Raw genomic sequence first — 21,599 nt, 5'->3', positions numbered from 1 at the left:
CGGTTTTTTTAATTTTTAACCCAACTAAAGTTCGGTTTAAATTTCATCGGGTTGGGTCGGTTAGGATTTATTTCGGTTTGGGTCGGTTTGGGTTGGGTAGAATAGGTTACTAGAAAATAAGTGTGAGGTAAGGTCACTTAGTTTTGTAATTTCACAATTTTTTCGAGACAAGTTGAGCTCATTATCGAGTTTGTTTGCCAATAGCTTAGCTCTTATTAAGCGGAACTCATGATTCGTTCAAAATAGAAATTGTTTCACGCATTTATTATAAATTTAAGTAATATGTGATATATTTTTAGTTTAGATTGAAAGACACCTAAAATTATTTTAGTAAAAACAAATAAAATATATGAAAATTAAATAAAATATGCGGGTCGGGTTAGAATGGGCGGGTTATAAGCAAAACCCTAACCCAACCCATTTAAATCGGTTTTAATAATTTTCAACCCAATCAAAATTCGGGTTAAATATTTTCGGGTTAGTTTAGGGTCGGGTTGGGTCGGTTTGATCGGTTTGGGTGGGTTTTGATAACCCATGGGCACCCCTACGCAGAGGCAGACAGAGATGAAATATTGCATAGGAGAAAGAAATTATTTACCCCAATATAATAATAAAATAATAGGTGGCAGACTATCTCATCGCAGTGCAAAGGCGGCGATGGCGTCGTCGCCGTCGTGGTTACAATCGTTCGTCTCTCCCGGTCTAATAGCCCTCTCTAAACGCCTCCGCATTCACGGTATATATTTATTTCCTACTTTTGTCACTTCAATTATACTCAATTTTAGCCCCCGATTTTTTCGCTTCAATTTGATTTAACCTAGCTGTTCAATATGTATACATACAATACAATTGATGCTCACAAGTAGAAACTCAATAAATTAATAATCTGGATTAATGAATAATATTCTCCCGTGCTAAAGTATTTATTTATCGAGATTTAAGTGTATATATGTAGACGTTGTAGTTTGTGGAAAATTGAAGATCTGTAGGTTTAAGAGCTAGCTATGATTTGTATTGTTTTTCGATAGCATCGGATAATTTAATCGCTCAATGCTAGACTATTGAATTGTTGATGTCTGTTTATGTAGGTTTACCATTGGTTAATGTATTCAATGACATGATTAGTAAAGATGATTTGAGAAGTCCGATAGTGGTGGAGGACGATGATGCCAGTTGTAGTATGGAGTCGTTACCGAGTCTTGAAGAAGTGGAAAAGATTATAGGGTATAGTTTTAAGAACCAAAGCTTATTGCAGCAAGCCTTTACACACCAGTCGTATCAACATAAGTGTGAATCGTATGAGCGGCTTGAGTTTGTTGGTGACTCTGTGCTTAACCTTTTGATCACTCGACAGCAGTTTAACATGTATCCAAATCTTCCTCCGGGGATGTTGTCTCCACTTCGTTCTGCTAATGTTGACACAGAGAAGCTAGCACGTGTGGCAATTAAGTATGATTTACTTAAGTATTTACGGCATAATAATCGCAAACTCAGTCAACAAGTAAGTGACTACTGTGTTGTAACTCTTTTTTTTTTTTTTTTTGAAATATCATTTTATGCTTGATTGGGCATTGGTAGTTACTGTTCGGATGAACTTGACAGTAATACTTACCTGAATTGTTGTAACATTTGTTGTTTAACAAGGATTTCACAAACGATTTCTCTTCCAAGATGGCAAATGATTATAACATGTTGGTATTTCAATGTGGCCTTAACGTTAGTGAAAACTGGGATATGTGGTGAGACTGGGATTCTGAAATAGCCAGAGCTAGAACATTAGATCTCTAATTTTGGAGGTTGGCTAGGGCTAAAATTCAAATATTTACTAATTTTTAACAAAAAATCATGTCTTATATATAAAACAAATTCTATATTGATTTTCGAGGGCTAGCCGGGGATTTAGCTTAAGCTAAACCTCCCACCCACCCCCCACCCCTTTCCACCCTTGTGTGTATATTCTTTTGTTTTAGTTTATAGTATTAAGCATATTCACATTTTTCAGATATGTCAATGCTCTTGGAACTCTTAAGTTGTGAATAATGATCTGGAAATAGGAAAATGAGGTGCAAGTAGAATAGGATATTCAGCTTAAGCACATTTCTCTAATAAATCTGCTTAGTCAAGAAAATAAGAATGTATAAAATATGTTATGCACTTCGGACAACTCATCATCTATGTGTTTTAAATATCAAACATCCTCAAAGAAAGTGTAGTCCTCTGAGTGTTTCAGCTTGCCTTTTCTTCTGTGCTCCATGATATATATCTTAGCATCTGATTATTTTTTTCTTTTAATTAATAGATAAAATTGTACAGGCCAAAGGTTTTCATAAGGCTCTTTCAAAGTATCCTTTTCATTCCTATGGACTAATTGATCCTCCAAAGGTACTAGCTGATATTGTTGAATCCACGATAGGTGCCGTATACATCGACAGCAACTCTTCAATGGATATCACATGGGAGGTAAATCCCTGACGTCTCAAGCCTTTTTCCCCCCTCCCCTTTTTCATTTATAGATATCTGACTGGGGATGGAGCTTCTATATGAGTAGATCAATTATTTAAGAGTACAGAATGAACTTTCAGAGGCTATATGGACCCTCTCATATTCATCAGTTTGAATATTGATGTCCGGGGTTGTACATGCACTTCGCTCCAATTGAGAAGCTGTTTGTGTGTTGCCTAACTTATTCAGGATGAAGTCGGGGCTATTACTGCCAATTGGATGCTGTAAGCCAAACTTCAATAAAGGCTCTCCTATGTAGAATTATATATATATGGAATTTATGTAAAGTAAAAATATAAAAAATGTTTAAGTCGACTATTTAGGTTAATATTTTGAATTTGTTTTACAGTTGACGTTTTAGATCTATAAAAAAATAGGCTTATCTTGTTATCTTGAAATATTTGTATTGATTTATCTTAAAATAAGTGCTATTATAGACTACAGATACCGAAGTCAGACATTTGTGTGTGCATCGCCAGATTCTTGCGATTTAGCAATTTGCAGCTTTATATGTTTAATATTTTGCAACTGTTTATTAAAAATGTTGATCCATATATGATATATCAATTTTTAGACATTAATCTTCCTTCTTTGTATAGGTTGCCAAGGATTTGCTCCAGCCCATGATTACTCCAGAAATGATACAGGAAAATCCCATAAAGAAGCTTCAGGAGATCTGCCAGAAACAAAGACTAAAGGTACGGTTTAAAGATCTATGGTTAAAGAAAGGGACTTTTGAAGTCTACGTTGACGATCAGCTAAGAGGAAAGGGCGAGTACAGAGCCAAGAAAGAGATTGCTTTGAACAGAGCAGCAAATGATGCATACAATGACATTGCAAGGAGTATTTGCATTGAAAATGAGACTGGAAAGTAACATTTCCGGGAACTTCTAAGAATCAGCTAAAGTCAAGTAGGTTGATGTATCGAAAAAATATCTACCAGAGTTGGTATAGGCAGAAATTAATAATGAGACTTTGGTGATGTCCCAAGAATTATATTTGGGTGAGATTTTTCTTTTTGGAGAAATGTTGAATTTGCCGAAAATTGCATAGCGATCCTTCAAACATATGCAATCATATTATCCTTCAAAAGTTATGTAGCAAATAGCAATACATTCTTAATATGTAAGACAACAGCTTGTTAATGGCTAATCAGTTTATGAACACAAGTTGTATATCTGTTTTTGCACTCTGATTTTTTTTTTTTTTTTTTAAGGATTGAGTTTGTTCTGGTGTCTCCAGTTTCTCATCGAGCTGAGTCCCGAAATGATCTCGCATAAACAAAAAAGAAGCGACATGTACAGGGTGTATTGATATAAACATAATATCAATAATAAATAATTTTTAAAAGAATATATTCAGATTTCAAGAATTGAAATAAATCGCAACATATTTGAATTTCATATAATAATCAGTGGATTCATCCGGATTTTATTAAAGTCTTAAATAATATTATCAATTGAGCAAAATATAATAAATTATAAGAACTTTCGGCATTACTGAATACCGAGTCCTTAAGTAACAGCGATTTTTTTATCATCCATGTGAGCAGCACATGTTATTGCGTTCTAATGATAACTGATTAAACGTTTAAATATTTGAATTTTTGACAGAGACTTTTAAGTGCTTTGACCGGATAGCTAAAGTATAATTTTTAAAATTTATTTTTTTAAATAATGATACGTAATCAAAATTTTAATTCACAAAAAAATTCAATTAAAAATAATATTTTTTATTATCCGATTAACTCATCTAAAAATATGTGCTCAAGTCAAAAATGTCATAAAAAAACCGATGGAGTAAAATAATAAAAGAGGGAGTATAATTGTATAAAGCAACTCCGAATAAATATTTTATAGAGTATTACCTACTCGACTAACAAGATAGGATAGAAAATTATACCAATAAAGTTATATGTAAAAGTAGGGTCCAGGTCCACAGCATTCATATGCTGTGGAGCTGTTAAAAAACATACAGGTTTCTGATTGTTGGATGCATATCCAGCGGTCAGGATTAAAACAAAGTTTTAATATGTCCAGCCCGCTGGACGGGGAAACCGCTAAAAAATCGCTGGACATATTAAGATTTTGTTTTAATCCTGACCGCTGGATATGCATGCAACGGCCAGGAACCTGTATGTTTTTTAACAGCTCCACAGCATATGAATGCTGTGGACCTGAACCCGTAAAAGTAATAAAGAAATGCAGTAAAGAAATAAGAACATGTAGTCGCCAGGTGCAGAAACATCAAAAAGCAAAGCACACGAAAAACAAGAATCATCTGAAATCATACAAAATGCTTTTCACATGAAACAGACAAGACAACCCACAAGTCATAACCAACGTGTAATACTCACACTGGTCTGTCCATTTCCTACAATTCTTTCAATCTTTCTGCTGATCACAACTCACGCAGGACAAGTGTTTGATTAAATGCCGCATCGAAATCATAAAATTCGTTCTCAAAATCTAACCTTGTACTTTCACTAAATTGCCCTTCCTATGCATGTCACAACATTTTCCTAGTAATCTTGGAGCACCCCATCGAACATATATAGTGAAAAAAATTTGGACAGAAATATTACATAAAACTCTCAGTTTCAGAATCTTGGTTGGAACATCCAGATTAAGACATCTTTAATTTGTCCGTCTTTTTATGTTATTTTGTTGAATGTTAGGACATATCTGTATGTGTGCTCTTGGAACTTCATTTTAGTTGAAGGGAATTGTTAGCACAAGGACAATTTATGTGTTTTCTAGGTCAGAGAATTGTTAGCTAGATTGGTTTGGTTTGTAGTACAGAGGCATGAACATGAAGAAAAGAGCAGCTCATTCTTCTTCTGCTTCACTTGCTCGGCTACGCATAAAATTCGGGTCAAGGTTCTTGATAGCAATCTTTGCTCTGCTCTGCTTTTGCTCCATGTTTGGCTTGCATCAGTTTACTAGTCGTCTCCAAGGCACACCCAAGATAGCTTTTATGTTCCTTGTTCGCGAAAATCTGCCTCTAGATTTTCTCTGGCATAGTTTCTTTAAGGTTCACATCTCCACCTCTACATGTGTGTGTATGTAGTTCCACATCTATATGTTGTTGCTTTTATTGCTTGACCAATATATTATAGTTGTGATGTTAATGGGATTTGACGACCTTGCAGAATGCAGATGCTGCAAAGTTTTCAATCTATATACATTCCAAGCCTGGTTTTGTGTTTGACGAATCTACTACCGTTTCTGAATTCTTTTATAATCGACAGCTGAGTAGGAGCATCCAGGTGATTGATTCGTGGACACAGAATAATGCTCTTGATAATGTGTTCTGATATGTTAAACCGATTAGACTCTAGCAAAGCTAGGTGTTCTTTAATCACTAGTTTCCTCATCACTTCTATAGGTGGGCTGGGGAAAACCTACTATGATAGAAGCAGAGAGATTGTTACTGGAAGAAGCTCTTGCAGATTCAGACAACCAGAGATTTGTTCTATTGTCAGACAGGTTGCTTTGATATACTTTTTTCCCCTTATGATTCTTTAACTAACTGCAAATTTCCACAAACAATATGTTTGTTCAACTTTTTTCTTGGCAGATTTCCAAATTTTTTCTGTACTGGTTTTCAATAAAAATTAATTTGTCCTTCAATTAATTTTTGCAGAAATGCAGCATATTAATAACTCAACATCACTAGAAGTACAAAGCTAAAACAATAAATTACTGCCATAAAAAGTCCTTTAATTAGAACTTAAAATTTTATACGTCGACTCCAAGCTTCATTTAGCTTTGCATCAGTAACAACGTAGAAAGTTTCCATTCTTCGATAGAGTTTGCTTAGGAAACTATAGTGGTTGATCCCTTTCTGGCTAGTAGTTTACAGATGTCAAAAATAAAATAAAATTGGGTACTATTCATATATGGCCCCTGCTTCAAAGATATTGTCCCCTTTTCAGTGATTTTCTTCCTGTTGTTGAGAGTATCTTTGCACAGAAGGAGTATATTTTACATCAAAAGTATATATAACTAGAAATAATATTATTAGAAATATTCTATAATACGTATCTTAAACTTTTCACTATTAATAGCTCATGATAAATTGTATGATATACAATGATTCGGTCTGTTACTATCAAGGTATTAACGGAGTAATTCTTTTTTTGGGACTAATATTATGGGAATTCCTAGTCTAATATCTGATGAACTAATGTTGCACACAGCATTAGTAATGTATTCAATATATTTTGTAAATATTCATTAGAACAACTTGTAATTCTGACTTCATAAGTGTTAACTTGATAAGAAATCATGGACCAGATTTGATGAATAATCACCTAAAGAATCCTTACTATGATCCAGTCACATTCCTATATGTTCTTGGTTGTATTAGGAATATTTAATTTATTAGAGTTCACATAAATCTTTAAGTGTTGCTTGGTTTCTTTTGCATTTTTGCAGCTGTGTACCTTTGCACAATTTCAGTTACGTGTACAACTATCTCATATCTTCTCCAAAAAGCTATGTAGAAAGGTATTTAAGAATCTTAAATAAAATTTCGCAAACAAAATTGTGCTGTTATTTATCACTTACTTTCTATAATTTAGTGGATTTATACAAATCTTTTATTGTGTTTTACAGTTTCGTTGATCTAAGTGAGCCACGTTACAGCATAAAAATGTTTCCTATAATAACAGAGGAGAAATGGCGGAAAGGATCCCAGGTCCATATAGATTCTTATTACCAGTATCACCAGATAATGTTTGCTTTTCTGCAACATGCTTTGTTTCAATTCCTCTGTTGTCGTGGTTATTCCGCCTCCCCCCTCATATTGCAATCTTATATAACACTTATTGATGTATATCCAGTGGGTTGCATTACTAAGAAGACACGCAGAGCTGATTGTACATGATTATACTGTTTTCCCTGTCTTCAAGAAGTTTTGCAAGGTTAGCCATGCGAGCTCCTTGTTTTAGTTTATTGTAGTTTGCATCATGTTTACATAGCTCAAGTTTGTAGATAGTGCCCAGGTTAAAAATTGTCAAAGCTGTCTAAACGATTTATGTTTTATCATGCGATAATAACCTGTTTACCATTTTTTCACCTTTCAGCGACGACCTCCTCTAGACATCGCTAAAGCAAAACTGACAAATGCATCAGTATGTGAAGTTTATTTCTTAATTTTCAGTTTTTACAGAGACTAAGAGATATCCTGATATTTACCTTGAGTTTTGCACCCCTCTAGTTTTCATAATGGCTGTTAACTGTTTCAAGTGTCTTTTGTTTGGGATGAAAATAGCTAGTTCAGACGGAGCATAATTGTATTCCAGATGAACATTATGTGCAGACATTATTTATGGTGAGCTATGTTCAGATTTTCATCCATTTTGTATTCATTTAGTTATTCCTTTAAGCTACACACTTTAGTTGTATGGTTAAGAATCTATTCTCTCGCACAAATTTATTTAGTTAACACTTCCTGTTTCTCATTCTTTTGGTCTAAGTTAAAAGCGCTTGAGGATGAAATCTTCCGCAGAACGTTGACGTATTCCTTGTGGAATCATTCTACTAATAGAACAGACCCAACTGGTTGGCATCCTGTTACATTTGATTATGAGAATGCTGAGCAACAATATATTGAAAAAATTAAGGTAATTTACTATCCTCAACTTGCCCTAGTAGGCTTCTAAGAATATTCTTAAATCATACTAGTCCTGTAAATTTATTTTAATGACCGAGAAACCTTTTTAATGTTTATCATGCATCTTGTGGTGGACCCATAATTTTATTATTGACGGTAATGGCAACACAAAAAAAAAGTATTAATGGTAATCAAAAGATACTGTTTATTCTTATTTTTCTGTTTGTGTGTCTATAGATAATACTATTTTAGTGAATTTCTTTGAAATGTTTTGTGATATATGTTGTAAGATACATCATACTAGTATAAATTATTAAAAGAAGATATGAAATAAAAATACTCTACAGTATGCAAAGATTTTAATGCGTCACTTAGTTATGAAGAATAGTCCAACGTTAACAGAAGCAAATGAATTTGGCACCTGGGTGGGTCCCTCTCTGCTGATGCATCTACTGTAGTATATTAACATGTATATTCTGACAATGGTTTGTGATTACTAGGATGGATACCTGCTCTTTATTACTGTTCATAATAGCTCAGATGTAAGATCATGAAATTACTCCTAGAGTGGGCTGAATAGGTGTATTATGGCTTACTATAACTATTTTTTACTTTTACCAACTATTATAGTTGACTGTTTTAAATCTGCAAGTGTTTAAGACAATGACTTACTGTTTTTGATAAAGCAGTGAAGTGAATTACATCAAGCATGTATATAATGACAAAACCAATAAGATGCAGTAAAAGTAAATGAGGCACAAGACGTTTTAGTTCGACCCTTAGTTCTAATGGTCTACATCCTGGTCCCTTACCAACTTGGTAAGATAATATATTATTACTGAACAATTCAACAAAATAATAATATATCTCCCTTTAACCCAGTCACTGAAAGTAGCATACTGTAAACCCTTGTAACTTGAGCTGGCTGTAATTAGCTCAACACCGACTTCCCCTTGCAATTCGTTCCCTGAACCTCTGAATTCCTTGAGATTCACTCGTTGAATTCCTTTGTTCCTTGAACCCCTTGCAATGCAGAACCAATGCCACTTAGCTACCCGCCCCCTTGTTCTATATCTAGAATTCTTGCTTACTTTTAGTAACCCACAAATACAATCTTTTAAATACAAAGAGAAGAATGGTTGCAACTCAATCTATATCCTCTAAAGACAATATATAAACAGTAGACAATCAAGCCCGGTTTAGAGAAATTGTATGCTTTTCAAATATGTGAGTTGTTATCTTTTTGAAAAGCCATTAGCCGTATATATACTAACACATACAACGGCTCAAATTTGAGTTTAAAAATATAAATATATATTTTATGAACGTTAAACTCAAATTAGGTTGCATTAGTATAGGAGTTTAACTGTGAAAAACGTTTAGAAAGCTGACTCCTGTAAATGTGGGATAAGAAAAGAATGAGTGAGAAATTTTTGTGTCCCCTTGTATGTCCCCTCTCTGCTATTGGCCAGTTCCTTACTTTGCACGTGAATTATAGTTTCTCTCTTTATTTTTTCTCTGATAGTTTTTCACCGTTAAACTTTTTCAAATTTATATAACCTACATTTTTATTATTAAAATATAAAATATGTGTATTAAAAATATAAATTATAATTTCATCCCACAAATAATAACGAGGCCCCCTTCATGCACACTAATTTTATAATTAAAATGAGCCTTCTAAATAAAATTAGTCAATTTGATATTTAATAATAAATTAATGTTTTTTTAATTATTTCAATGATATTAAAAATATAAATGATATGTGGCTAAAATAAAAAATATAAATGATATAATTCTAATCATTTATATTTTTTAATTCTAATTTTAGCTAAAAATATTAGTGTGCATGCAAGGGGGTCTTGTTATTATTTGTAGGATGAAATCAGTTTATATATTTTATATACATACTTGTTACTTTTCTAGTTTAAAAAATACAACATTTGGGTATATATTATTATACTAAAATAAATCTTATATTCAACATGCTTTTTTATAAAAAATAAATAAAATTAAACTATATAAAATATATTTCAATAATAAAAATGTAGGTTATATAAATTTGAAAAAGTTTAACGGTGAAAAACTATCAGAAAGAATAAAAAAAATTATAATTCACGTGCAGAGTAAGGAACTTACCAATAGAAAAGAGGGGACATACAAGGGGACACAAAAAGGAAACAGAGGATCCAGACTCGAGAAATTTTAAAACCGTTTGAACTAGTCTCAACCAACTCCTAGATTTTAGGAAAACATCTTGAGTATATTTAACTGAGCTTGAACTTGTACTATAGATATATAATCATCAGAAAATTAACATTTAGAAATCCTAAGCCAGCTAGATAACTTGTCGTTGAATTCTGGGTAGACTTCGATGTCTGTTAGACTCTGTAAGAGCATGTTGTTTTTACATAACAGCTTACTGTTATGTTGAATAAAACATTTCCTGCAGAACTGAGTTAGTACTTATTAACTGCAGGCTATTATCAACATCAAGAATAATATCAAGCTAAATAACGAAGTTGCTTGCTATAAAGTGTGATCATCAAAACTTGAGATTTACAAATCATGCATATCTAGAATTTTGGTGCTAACAGGAGTTACCTTAGATTTGCAATTGCATGAAGAAACTGTTGGGTTTTAACTTGAATAATTCAACAGTTCAAGTCAAGTGGTCCAGTAAAGAATACTACAGTCACTGCATCTTTTCTCATGGCAAATTTACAGGTTAATTTATTAATCACTACAAAATAGTATGAAATAGAAGTGAAATGTAAATAAAACACCAAACATATAGCAGAGGATAGCCAATAATGGTTACTATAAATTTCATGAGAATAAAGCCTTATGGCCTCAGAGGTTGTCCTATTATCTGTTCTTCTTGTTGATTCAAATGCTTACAACTAAATTGTGATCAAATGCTTCAAGAGAATGTCCTATTGTTTGTTTTTCTTGTTTTTTAAAGTGCCTGCAATCAGTCTGTCCAATATATATACATATTTTATGTTATCCCAGATCTGTTTCTGGTTAATGATATTGTTTATCAATCTCCTGATCTCATCAACAGGATATCAAGAACATTGTGTACGAATCTGAACATCGGACAGAGCAGTGCTACACTAATTCGATGCAAACTCCTTGTTATTTATTTGCAAGGAAGTTCACACCAGGTGCAGCCCTCCGCCTATTAACTGATGGAGTGGTCGGCCCCTATGATCCAACTATATTGTTAAAGCATAGACAAAAATAGCTCAGGTGCCGTGTGATTATGATGTACAGGTACGAATTCCATGAGGCAGAGATGTCCATTTCTGGTTGAGCAGAAAGCAAAACAAGCCCCCCTTTGCATAGCGAGTTGGTTTTATGCTTTTGTTGCGTTGCGGCAAGGTTATTACTGACTAGGGGACAGTTTTTGCTGAAGTGAGCTGTGAATTTTGTTGTTACAACTCACAACAAAAATTAGTTTATGAGTTTAATTGTTTGTGTACAAGGCACGATTAAGAGGGGATAATACTTTTTGTAAATGGGTTGTAAATTTGGTTAGATTATTACTTTATAGAAGTTTAGCTTCTGAAATTGCTAATACAACTTATGTATTACTACATTAAAAATAAGATAAGACATATATGTCATATATGTATGCTATTTTAAATAATTACAAGAGTTGATTTGGATAATAATATAATTATTGCAATCTTTAATGTCTCCCTCAATCTTTTAGTTGCCTTTCTGGGGAGGGATTAGGTTAACCAGCAATCAGCATCTTCCAGAAAATATAAAGTTAGGTGTCGTATTTGGTTAGCCAAAATCATGATTTGGGATAACCTAATAATATTTTTATGAATACAGAAGCAGTTTTTATATTTACAGATTTATTATTGTTTTGGTTTTTATTAAAACTGACTTGCGTTCAGCATTCTCTGTCCCTTTTCTCTATTCATAAACATGAATATTTATGCAGGTGACCAATTTATAGTTATAATTCTTAGCTCTGAAAATTTATCGTTTATTGCTGGAAAAACGTGGATCAGACTGTTTCTTTATTTAAATTTACTTGACCCCGTCTACTTTTTGTTTTAACATTTCTGTCGACACAGGCTGTATTTCTAAATTGTCTGCATATCTTTTCGTTTCTGCACGTTATTTTATAATTGCAGAATATCATAATAATTAGCTGACTTTTCATAATCATCTCTGTAATTATCTTTCTGCATATTAACAATGCACCACTGGATCCATAATCCATTTGCAGATTATACCACCGTCGTAATCAAATATTCAACTCTAGCTTGTAAATCACAATTGAAAGGGATTAAAAGTTGAAAGAATAATATTTATCAATGACTCAAAATTAGCTGAACTTGTAATAACAAAATATTAATATTTGTGAACAAAACGGGATAATAATAAAGAATATATTTTCTCGGCCTGAATGAGTCTTGATTGTCCTTTCTCTCAGCCGTCCCCTAGTATATGTTTTCTATATTGGCATGTTTTTTGTTAATAAATCTAAAATCGTTTAATTAAATAAATAAATTTATCAACTTGAGAGCCTCCTTGATTTACAGTGGCGTCAAAAACACTACAAACTATAACTTAGAAGACCCTCCCTCTCGTAGTCCCAAGTGGCATCATTATATCATTATATCTAAGAATGCGTCGTTAATAGGTTATTCTCGTTTCTTCATACTACTTGTTATATATTTCAAATATTTTATAAATTAAAATTTCATAATTTTAAAATTTCCATTTTATATAAAATTCAGATATAAAGTTTTAATTCTAGAAATATAAAAAAATTAAATTATATTTCATAAAAATTTTAATTTACAAACACCTACCTTTTTTTTTTGAGTGAATATACAAACACCTACCTGGAAACTGGGGAGCAAGGAAGAGTACATCGTTACACATCAACATTACCTAGCGTATAAAAGACGATAATCACCACCTTAAAAGCCGCCCTCAACTTTCGAACGTATAAATTTTCTTATATATACTGAACCCTCCCCCTTCAACTATGTAAAACACAGACAAATTAAGCTTCCCTAGGCTGCAGCTTACTTCTCTATTCGGGATATACCGGATATATTTGGTTTGATTTATCCAGCATTTCAGCAATATATATTACAAATACATATCACATCAACTATAGACACTAATACAATCATGTCAGCTAGCGATAAAACACCGCGACTGCCAGGTCAGCTGCCCGTCCGTACAATTCCCGGCAGCTACGGGTGGCCGGTGTGGGGGCCATTTGTGGACCGTTTAGACTATTTCTGGTTCGAGGGAGCTGACACATTTTTTAGGAAGAGGATGGACAAGAACAAGAGCAGCGTGTTTCGAACCAATATTCCTCCCGCATTCCCGTTTTTCACCTCTATTAATCCGAATATAATTGCTGTGCTTGATGTGAAATCGTTCTCGCACTTGTTTGATATGGAGCTTGTGGAGAAGAAAGACGTACTCGCCGGAGATTACATGCCGAGTACGAGTCTGACGGGAGATATACGTACCTGTATATATCTTGATACTACTGAGCCCCGACATGCTCAGGTATGTTACTCTTTCCGTCTCATTTTATTTAAACGAAATAGTCGAGACTTCGAGTATCAGTAGATTCCAGCATGCATGATGTATGTATTACTATCAACCTTACTATAATTGACAATACTTGTATACGTGACGATATATTTTCTAAAAGTTGGTGATTAACCTCTGAACTGATTAAATTTTTGATTAATTCCTAATCAATTCAAGTAATTTTTGATTTCGCGTTTCACTGATTAAGTCTGATTTCCGCTTTTTATAATACTGTTTGATCATACTTGCAGCTGAAGAACTACATTCTAGACATCCTAAAACGGAGCAGAAGGACATGGATCCCCAGTCTCACCGCAAACCTAGACACCATGTGGAACTCCATCGACTCCGACATCTCGAAATCAAAATCCGGCGACACGGCCTTCGACGTGCCCTTAAAAAAGTTCCTCTTCAGCTTCCTAGCTCGAGCCCTAACCGGAGCCGACTCATCAAAATCACCTGAAATATCCGAAAAAGGATACTCCTGGCTCGAACGCTGGCTCCTCATCCAACTCGTCCCCACCATCAAGCTCGGCCTCTGTCAGCCCTTCGAAGAAATCTTTCTTCACTCGTTCGTCTACCCTTCTTTTCTCGTCACTGGCGGCTACGACAAAGTCGCTGAGTTTGTTAAAAAAGAAGGCTCGGAAGTGCTGAACCGCGGCACGACTGAGTTCGGACTCAGTGCACAGGACTCGCTTCATAACCTCATGTATGTGCTAGGGTTTAACGCATTCGGCGGACTCCTAGCTTTTCTCCCCACGATTTTAAAAATTCTCGGAAACGACAAAACAGGGTTGCAGGAGAAACTTGCGAAAGAAGTAAGAGATACATGCAAGGCCGACTCACTGAGTTTCGACTCGGTGACGCAACTCGACCTGGTCAACTCGTTCGTCTTCGAAGCTCTCCGGCTCAACCCGCCCGTTCCTCTCCAGTTCGCTAGGGCGAGAAAGGATTTTACACTGAGTTCGCATGACTCGGGATTTGAAGTGAAGAAAGGGGAGGTGCTCTGTGGGTACCAGCCTCTCGTAATGAGAGATGGGAACGTGTTTGATGAACCGGAGAAGTTTGTTGCGGATCGGTTTACGAAAGACAAGGGGACCGAGTTACTGAGTTACGTGTTCTGGTCGAACGGGTCACAGACCGGGTCACCGAGTGCGGATAACAAGCAGTGTCCTGCGAAAGATTATGTGCCTGTGACGGCGGCTTTGTTCGTGGCTCATTTGTTTCAGAGGTATGATTCGATCACGCTTGACTCTTCTGGGTCAAAGATCACAGCACTCGAAAAGGCTAAGCATGCATAATGTCTACGCCCGAGGTTCGAGCGCTGGCTCGGGTTCGAGATCAAATGTAATTTGGTGCACGTGGATGGGATATTTATTTACTGGCAATTTTATTAAGAATCAAACATACGTTACTGATTTGTTTGGGGTAGGTAACATGCGAACTTTAATAGTAATTTGTTTAGATGGTGTTTTGTGTTTTATGTCATTATGTGTTTGGTCCGATCTGAATAGAATCTCAAATGTTTGTAAATTACTGTATGTTTATAAATGTTGTGAATAATTTACGAAAAAGCAGGTATTGTCGATGAAATGTGTGCATTTCAGAGAAATGGATGATAAATACTGGTTTAAAAGTCAGCATAGATATCATTTGAACGTATCTTTCTTGAGCTTAGTTAATTAAGATGATTAAGAAAGAAAATTTTAAATTAATCGAACTACGATAACGACTTTTTGAGTGTATTGCCGCATAATAGTCGCAGACTGCATCACATAAGTCATCATGCGTCTCGGTAATAGACGGAACTCGAAATCAAAATTCAAAGCAAATTAAAGTTCTATAAGCATAAAACATTTGGTTTGAGTTCGGCTTTTAAACAATTGAAACTCGATCTAATTGTCTATAATTCCTCTGCTAGAAGTTAAACTTGATTAATGTATTTATTTATAATTATTTTACAAATATTTATATTCATTGCAACTTGTATATATATGACCAAGTACATGCATTCTCTAGTTCACCGAGCAGAAATTCATGAGATTTCTTCGGGCTAAAATTACAATTTGGTTCGTCGTCTGGTAATTTTTTCTTTGGCAGGAGAATATAATTTATGATCATATATCCTAACATATATTTAACATTTATTAAAAAAATTATTTTAATAAAAATAAAAACAACAATAATATATAAACAGATAAAATATAAGTTACTATAATATTTTAACATTTTATAAGATGTATTTAAAGTAAAAATATACATTTAAATGAAATATTTTAAAGCCATCATATATATAAACAAAAATATAAATATATAATTAATAAATTTAAACAATAACAAAAAGTAGTAATAACCCCTGCATGTATTTTTAATCTTCGTTCCAATTGGCAATACATCTTTACCGTGGTAACAGTCACGGTGAAAACCAACAAACCGTAAATTTAGATCAGCGTAAAACCAAACCCTAATTCAGCATTATCAATTGAACTTGGAACAAGATTAAATGGCATCCGAGATCCCCAACGATTTGATACAAAAAGTCCAGGCCTTGCTCCGAAAAGAATCCGGACTATCCACATACGATCCTCACGACCCGTCCATTCATCCCCTTCCCTCACTCGACGCCTCCATTTCCGAGCTCGACAAGTCTACGCCGCCCGAGATTCCGAGGTGCACAAAATGCAACGCCAAGTTTCTGAGAGGGACCAAGTCATTGATTTGTATTTACTGTGGCAGTAAAAAACAAGACGATGATTTACCCGGCCCCATTTCTTTTAATTCCTCTTCTGGCTGTCGATGGTTACTTAACTCCCTAGACTTGGATGAATCAGTAAGTACACATAAATACGTGCATCAGATTTTATTTATAATATTTATTAAAGTTTGCATGTGTGTTTCGAATTTATGTATAATGCATGCATGCACGAGAATTCGAGATAAACCTAGTGCCAAGAGAGGTCTAGAGTTAGATTAGAATCCATTTATTCTATACATGATCTTATCTTCGCGATGGACATACAATAACAAATCATTTTGTTTCTAGTACCAGAAGAGGTCTAGACTTAGATTAGAATCCACTTATCCTATATCATCTTCCCTTTACGAACACACACTAACAAACCATCATTTAGTTAGCTAGTGAAATACTATGAAATTACTATGATTTTGTACCATCAATCAAAATCTTCCATCTAACTAAAAAGTATTCTGTTAGTAATATGCCCGTACTAAAATGACCCTACACATATACATGTGTTTTTTTACTGAATTCTTTTAGTTTTGTGGCATTTGTTTGTTTTGATTATTTGAATAATTTGGTAAATGAAAAGGTGAAATACTGTTATGCAGCAAAGTGTTGGGTCGCTCAATGAAAGTTTTGAAGTGAACAAACATCACAAGCCACCAAAGCATGATAATTCTTTACGTAAACTTTTAGATTTTCGCATCTCATTGCTGGAAGAGTCTGAAAAGCCTAAAACAAGGGTTGCAAACAAGGCTTTGGAACAGAACAGATCTTTGAATTTAACTGGAGCTTACCTGGGGAATATCTTTTCAAAATCCCCGAGTATGATAGTATATGATGCAGTTGTACCAGCAGAACCGGTTACAGAACAGATTGGGAGCAGTCAAAGTAAAGCCTTCGTCGTAGGTGAAGAGAAACTTGCTTCATCATCAAAAATATCCTTAGGTGACTCTGTAGTCACGACGTCTGAAACTTATGACTCGAAGGTGTCTCAGCAGGATGAGAATTTGAGTGGTTCCTCGCCTGGTGACACTGCACTAAAACATTCTGATGTTGCTAAAGATGTTGATGACAATCAGTTGCAGGCCAACAATACTAGTGAACCTAGTGATAGCACTATTGATAGACACGAAGATTCAGTTGATAATTGAATAGTTTTTACTTTATCAGACATAACTTATATATACTCAAGATTGTTCTGCATTGCATTGGAAGAAAGAGATGCCACATATTGGTTATGATGAGCAGAGCCAGATCACAGATGATAAGTGTTGAATTATAGCCATAGCTTACAAGACACTGAATTCAGTAGCTTCTCATAATCAACATGTATTCTAACTCACCTGATAATGAAGAACGATGCTGTAGCAATCAAACGCAAATCTGCACCAGGTGTGTGGTCTTTTCCTCCTATACATGAAAAGATACATGTGTGTTGAGATGTCTTCTGTTGTCTGTCATGAGATAGCTATTCAGTAAAGTAAATTAAGTTTAAGGCTCACTGTTTCCCTAAGAATGATCAAGAGCCCATATCTTTGGACACTTCAAGCTTTATAAATTACTCCTGTAATAGAAGGAATAGTAGTATTTTGTCTTGGAAATTATTACCTGTTGTCCTTTGTTCCATGTCATTGTCTTCAAATCATGATTATAATTGCCTGTTGTCGGATGAATGAAGCAGTGACGCAGAGACTTGTTACTTGACTGTGGTTTCTTAAACACATTAATCTGATACTCTTGGAGGCTGATCTCTAATAATCCCTACTCATGAAACGTTAATACCAAAATTAAGATTGCAACAGAGATATTATTGCAGCAGTCATGTAAGCTTTCAAAGATATATGATATGTGAAATAATTAAGAACAATCCAAATTAATAAGTCACACTATTCTCTCCTCTCATGCTTTTTTATTGTTAATGATTTGTTATACATACAGATCTACTTGATTTTTGCAGGTTGATGCAAAGCAAGATGCCAAAGAAAATTTTACCGTTGTAAACAAAGCCTTGTATATATAAACAGAAGATGATCCTGGAGTTAGAAAGCAAACGACACAGTGGTAGTAATATTACAAATATATGATATCTCTTACTAGGTGGTCGAGACCAATCCCTTTGCACCCTTAAAGGTTAGATGCTTTTAGCTAAATATCTCAACACAGTGCTTACAGATCGTTACAGAAAATTAGTAGTGGTAACTATTATATTGTATCTATTCTTTTCAATCAATACAATTCTTTATGCAAATACATTAAAGCAGACGATAACAGAAACAAGTTTGAGTGCCGAAGACAGATGAAACTACTATCAAAATGTTTTTGATCTGCAGGATTTTGGAGTTTGATATATTATGACAGTTTATCATGCTAGATATCTGCAGACAGCAGTAGGAGATATTAATCGTTCTGAAAACTTTTTGTTATTATAGATTGTACTAAAATTATAATGTAATATCAAGAAACGAAGAAATCTGGAATGATTTACCTACACTGCTCCTCCGATGACCTGTATATATACATGGCAGTCAAAAAGGAAACATTCCAGTTTCTAGCAGGGAGCGGACATCTACCTGCATAACAAGGTCATCTCTTTGTATAGTAGTAAAGCTCCATCTAAATTCTGCATAAGGGTTGATATCCTGAAACATAGTTATGTCAAAGATGGTCTGTGTCTCCATAGCAGTTCAAGAGTGGAAAGCAAAAGGGAAATTACAACAGACTATCTGCATTTATTGGACAATATACAAACCATTATGTACTGCAAACCAAATTTGTCTCATTTACAATCTGTATAGAAACTGCACTTTCTAGTTTCTCCCTCATGCAGTCATATATGTTATGCCATATTATAGTTTTAAAATCTGTTACTTAATCTCTAGATCAAGTCAATCATGCTATAAGCAGGAACTTTTTCTATTCCTGCATTTACCATGGCTTTCCTTAATTCAGCGGCATTGTCCCACCTATCAGCTTCCGCATATATACTCGACAAAAGTACATATCGTCCACAATGCAGTGGTTGCAATTCCATAACTCTTTTTGCAACTTCATTACCATATTCGATGGCTCCATGCACTTTGCAAGCACCCATTAAAGCTCCCAGTACAGATGCATCTGCCTCAAAAGGCATTCTTCTAATAAATTCTTGTGCTTCTGTCAGGAGCCCAGCTCTGCCAAGAAGATCTACTACACATCCGTAGTGCTCCATTCTTGGAACGATTCTAGACACACGTGACATTGACTCAAACAATTCTAAACCTAGCTCCACAAGATTAGCACGAGCACAAGCAACAAGGACAGCAACAAAAGTGACCTCATTGGGCTTCACTCCTTTACTTTTCATCTTCTCAAACATATCTAATGCATGGTTCTCCATACTATTCATAGCCAAAGACGAAATCAGTGCATTCCAAGCACACACTTGTTTATCTACCATATTGTCAAAAACTCTTACAGCATACACCAAGCACCCCAATTTTCCATAGAGTGCTATCATCGCCGTCCCCATGAACACAGTCAATTCCCTCTCATTCTTGATCATATAAGCATGAATTTGCTTTCCATAATACAAACCACCTCCACCTAGCAAATTAGCACACGAGGATAGCACACTAACAAACGTAGCTTCATTCGGTTTCACATAAAACTCCCTCACATCTCCATGCACCATCATCATCCTAAAAAACACAATCGCCTCGTAAAAACACTCATTTCTTCCATACCCATTAACAACACTCGTCCAAGAAACAACATCTCTCACAGGCATCCTTTGAAACACCAAAACAGCCGACCCCATTTCCCCATTCTTGCACAAAGCATCCAGCATCGCATTATACGAAACAACACACGGTTCAGGCATTTCATCAAACACCTTCCGCGCATCACCAAGATTCCCATTTTCTGCAAACAAACACAAAAAAGACGTCTCAACAAACGGGTCTTTCAACACCCCACGTCTAATCACTTGACTATAAAGTGATCCAGGGAACAAGAGATGTAACTTCGACGAGCGCAAAAGAGATGCCGCTTTGACAAGTGAAGGGTAAGTGTGACTATTTGGTGGAACTCGATGGACGAGCATGTGTTTGTGTAAAACTAATGAGTTGTGAGGATCTGTGTGGAGGTAAGCTCTAATGAGAGTGTTGTAAAGAAGTGTGCAAATCCATTTAAATGCATTGGTGTTTGGATTGAAGAGGAGGAGATTGTTGGTGATTAGAAAAGAATGTATTTGTTTGATTTGTTTAGAGTGTTTGATATGCTTTTGGAGGAGTTGCAGTGATATTTCAGCTGGGTGAGGCATGCTCAGACATGCAGATATCAGCGAGTCATGCAGCTCACTACGATTTTTATTTCCGCTTATAAATTGAAAAATACTCAGAAAAATATGAATATTTTTCTTTTAAAAATAAAGATTTAGTTCTGGAGAATAATGTATAAAACTTTTTTTTTTGAAAGTAAGAGAATAATGTATAAAATTTTTCTTTTTCAGAAATGAGCTCTTTTTCTTCTTTTTTTTGAAATAACAAACATGAAACATCTGTTTAATATTTATTTATATGTAAAAAATATAGAAAAATAAATTAAAAACTTAATTTTAAAGCTGGAAGTTGCCCAAACAATCCCATGATCCACAGTCTAGATTGATCAATTTCTTTGATCATCCCACTGTATCTTCAAATGATCGATTTATTTACGTTGGAATTTTGTTTTACACTTTATTTTACATATCATATTTATCATTTATTATACGGTGACAAATTACAAATTACTTGCTGTTGGTTGATGTTTCGTTCGCTTTTCTTGGGCCAATAGGTAGTATTCTTTTGATGCTTCGGCCCAGTCTTTGTCATATTATATTCTTCTTTAGCTTGAACATTGGGCTGTGTACGGACTGGGTAACCTATCAGGCCCTTGAAACCTTAAAAAATTTAGGCCCGCAAAGTGAAAATTATTGGGCTGATGCTGCGTAAAATTATTTTCCGAAACAATATATTATAATTTTATTAAATATATATAAATATATATTTATTTAAGAAGTGTTCCATACAAAACATCTGTCCATACAAAACATCTGTATATAAATCGCAGATGTTGTGAACGAGTGAGAATCGGCTATATGTGAAGGCGGCTCAACGATTCATCACTAAAT

The 21,599-nt window shown here is 34.6% G+C and overlaps 4 protein-coding genes across 13 annotated transcripts; 3 read left to right on the top strand and 1 right to left on the bottom strand.

Annotated features, from left to right (window-relative positions):
* Nucleotides 1-549: 549 nt before the first annotated feature.
* On the top strand, nt 550-3,679 carry LOC108215932 (ribonuclease 3-like protein 3). The gene is made up of 4 exons (XM_017388565.2): nt 550-736; nt 1,089-1,501; nt 2,314-2,460; nt 3,102-3,679. Exons 1-4 carry the CDS (start codon nt 565-567, stop codon nt 3,375-3,377), a joined length of 1,008 nt encoding a protein of 335 aa, XP_017244054.1. The 5' UTR covers nt 550-564; the 3' UTR covers nt 3,378-3,679.
* Nucleotides 3,680-4,697: 1,018 nt separating this feature from the next.
* On the top strand, nt 4,698-11,776 carry LOC108216159 (glycosyltransferase BC10). Its single transcript, XM_017388845.2, has 10 exons — nt 4,698-5,535; nt 5,654-5,770; nt 5,890-5,990; nt 6,942-7,013; nt 7,122-7,203; nt 7,349-7,429; nt 7,592-7,639; nt 7,780-7,839; nt 7,985-8,131; nt 11,189-11,776. Exons 1-10 carry the CDS (start codon nt 5,308-5,310, stop codon nt 11,369-11,371), a joined length of 1,119 nt encoding a protein of 372 aa, XP_017244334.1. The 5' UTR covers nt 4,698-5,307; the 3' UTR covers nt 11,372-11,776.
* A 1,326-nt stretch (nt 11,777-13,102) lies between these two features.
* Nucleotides 13,103-15,300, top strand: LOC108217632 (fatty acid hydroperoxide lyase, chloroplastic). Its single transcript, XM_017390481.2, has 2 exons — nt 13,103-13,680; nt 13,959-15,300. Exons 1-2 carry the CDS (start codon nt 13,291-13,293, stop codon nt 15,006-15,008), a joined length of 1,440 nt encoding a protein of 479 aa, XP_017245970.1. The 5' UTR covers nt 13,103-13,290; the 3' UTR covers nt 15,009-15,300.
* Nucleotides 15,301-15,999: 699 nt separating this feature from the next.
* On the bottom strand, nt 16,000-20,818 carry LOC108216584 (putative pentatricopeptide repeat-containing protein At1g10330). Of its 10 annotated transcripts, XR_010290821.1 has the most exons (6): nt 19,380-20,818; nt 19,021-19,089; nt 18,059-18,211; nt 17,794-17,904; nt 17,245-17,487; nt 16,000-16,519 (listed from the first exon to the last, which is right to left on the bottom strand). XR_010290821.1 is itself a non-coding variant. In XM_017389383.2 (5 exons), exons 1-4 carry the CDS (start codon nt 20,748-20,750, stop codon nt 17,822-17,824), a joined length of 1,632 nt encoding a protein of 543 aa, XP_017244872.1. In that variant the 5' UTR covers nt 20,751-20,816; the 3' UTR covers nt 16,916-17,487; nt 17,794-17,821. The 10 variants fall into 10 exon arrangements, 7 of the variants coding, with proteins under 7 accessions (XP_017244872.1, XP_017244871.1, XP_017244869.1 ...); XM_017389383.2 differs by lacking the exon at nt 16,000-16,519 and having other exon boundaries at nt 16,916-17,487; nt 17,794-17,860; nt 19,380-20,816; XM_017389382.2 differs by lacking the exon at nt 16,000-16,519 and having other exon boundaries at nt 16,916-17,482; nt 17,794-17,860; nt 19,380-20,816.
* Nucleotides 20,819-21,599: the final 781 nt, after the last annotated feature.

The sequence above is a fragment of the Daucus carota genome, chromosome 4, assembly GCF_001625215.2.
Source record: "Daucus carota subsp. sativus chromosome 4, DH1 v3.0, whole genome shotgun sequence".
NCBI classification, from domain to species: Eukaryota; Viridiplantae; Streptophyta; class Magnoliopsida; order Apiales; family Apiaceae; genus Daucus; species Daucus carota.
Note: the sequence above shows the minus strand (reverse complement) of the source record. Positions and strands in the feature narration are given on the sequence as shown.

Excerpts from the sequence above, each read along its gene's own strand:
- LOC108217632 (XM_017390481.2), top strand. The coding sequence starts at position 13,291 with ATGTCAGCTAGCGATAAAACACCGCGACTGCCAGGTCAGCTGCCCGTC. Across the intron at positions 13,681-13,958 it reads CTGAGCCCCGACATGCTCAG|CTGAAGAACTACATTCTAGA; the intron begins GTATGTTACTCT and ends TCATACTTGCAG.
- LOC108216159 (XM_017388845.2), top strand. The coding sequence starts at position 5,308 with ATGAACATGAAGAAAAGAGCAGCTCATTCTTCTTCTGCTTCACTTGCT. Across the intron at positions 5,536-5,653 it reads TCTGGCATAGTTTCTTTAAG|AATGCAGATGCTGCAAAGTT; the intron begins GTTCACATCTCC and ends ACGACCTTGCAG. Across the intron at positions 7,640-7,779 it reads CAAAACTGACAAATGCATCA|CTAGTTCAGACGGAGCATAA; the intron begins GTATGTGAAGTT and ends GGATGAAAATAG.
- LOC108216584 (XM_017389380.2), bottom strand. The coding sequence starts at position 20,750 with ATGCCTCACCCAGCTGAAATATCACTGCAACTCCTCCAAAAGCATATC. Across the intron at positions 18,212-19,020 it reads GAGATGACCTTGTTATGCAG|GGATTATTAGAGATCAGCCT; the intron begins GTAGATGTCCGC and ends TTTCATGAGTAG. Across the intron at positions 17,488-17,793 it reads GCATCGTTCTTCATTATCAG|TGCAGTGTCACCAGGCGAGG; the intron begins GTGAGTTAGAAT and ends AGAATGTTTTAG.
- LOC108215932 (XM_017388565.2), top strand. The coding sequence starts at position 565 with ATGAAATATTGCATAGGAGAAAGAAATTATTTACCCCAATATAATAAT. Across the intron at positions 737-1,088 it reads TAAACGCCTCCGCATTCACG|GTTTACCATTGGTTAATGTA; the intron begins GTATATATTTAT and ends CTGTTTATGTAG. Across the intron at positions 2,461-3,101 it reads CAATGGATATCACATGGGAG|GTTGCCAAGGATTTGCTCCA; the intron begins GTAAATCCCTGA and ends TTCTTTGTATAG.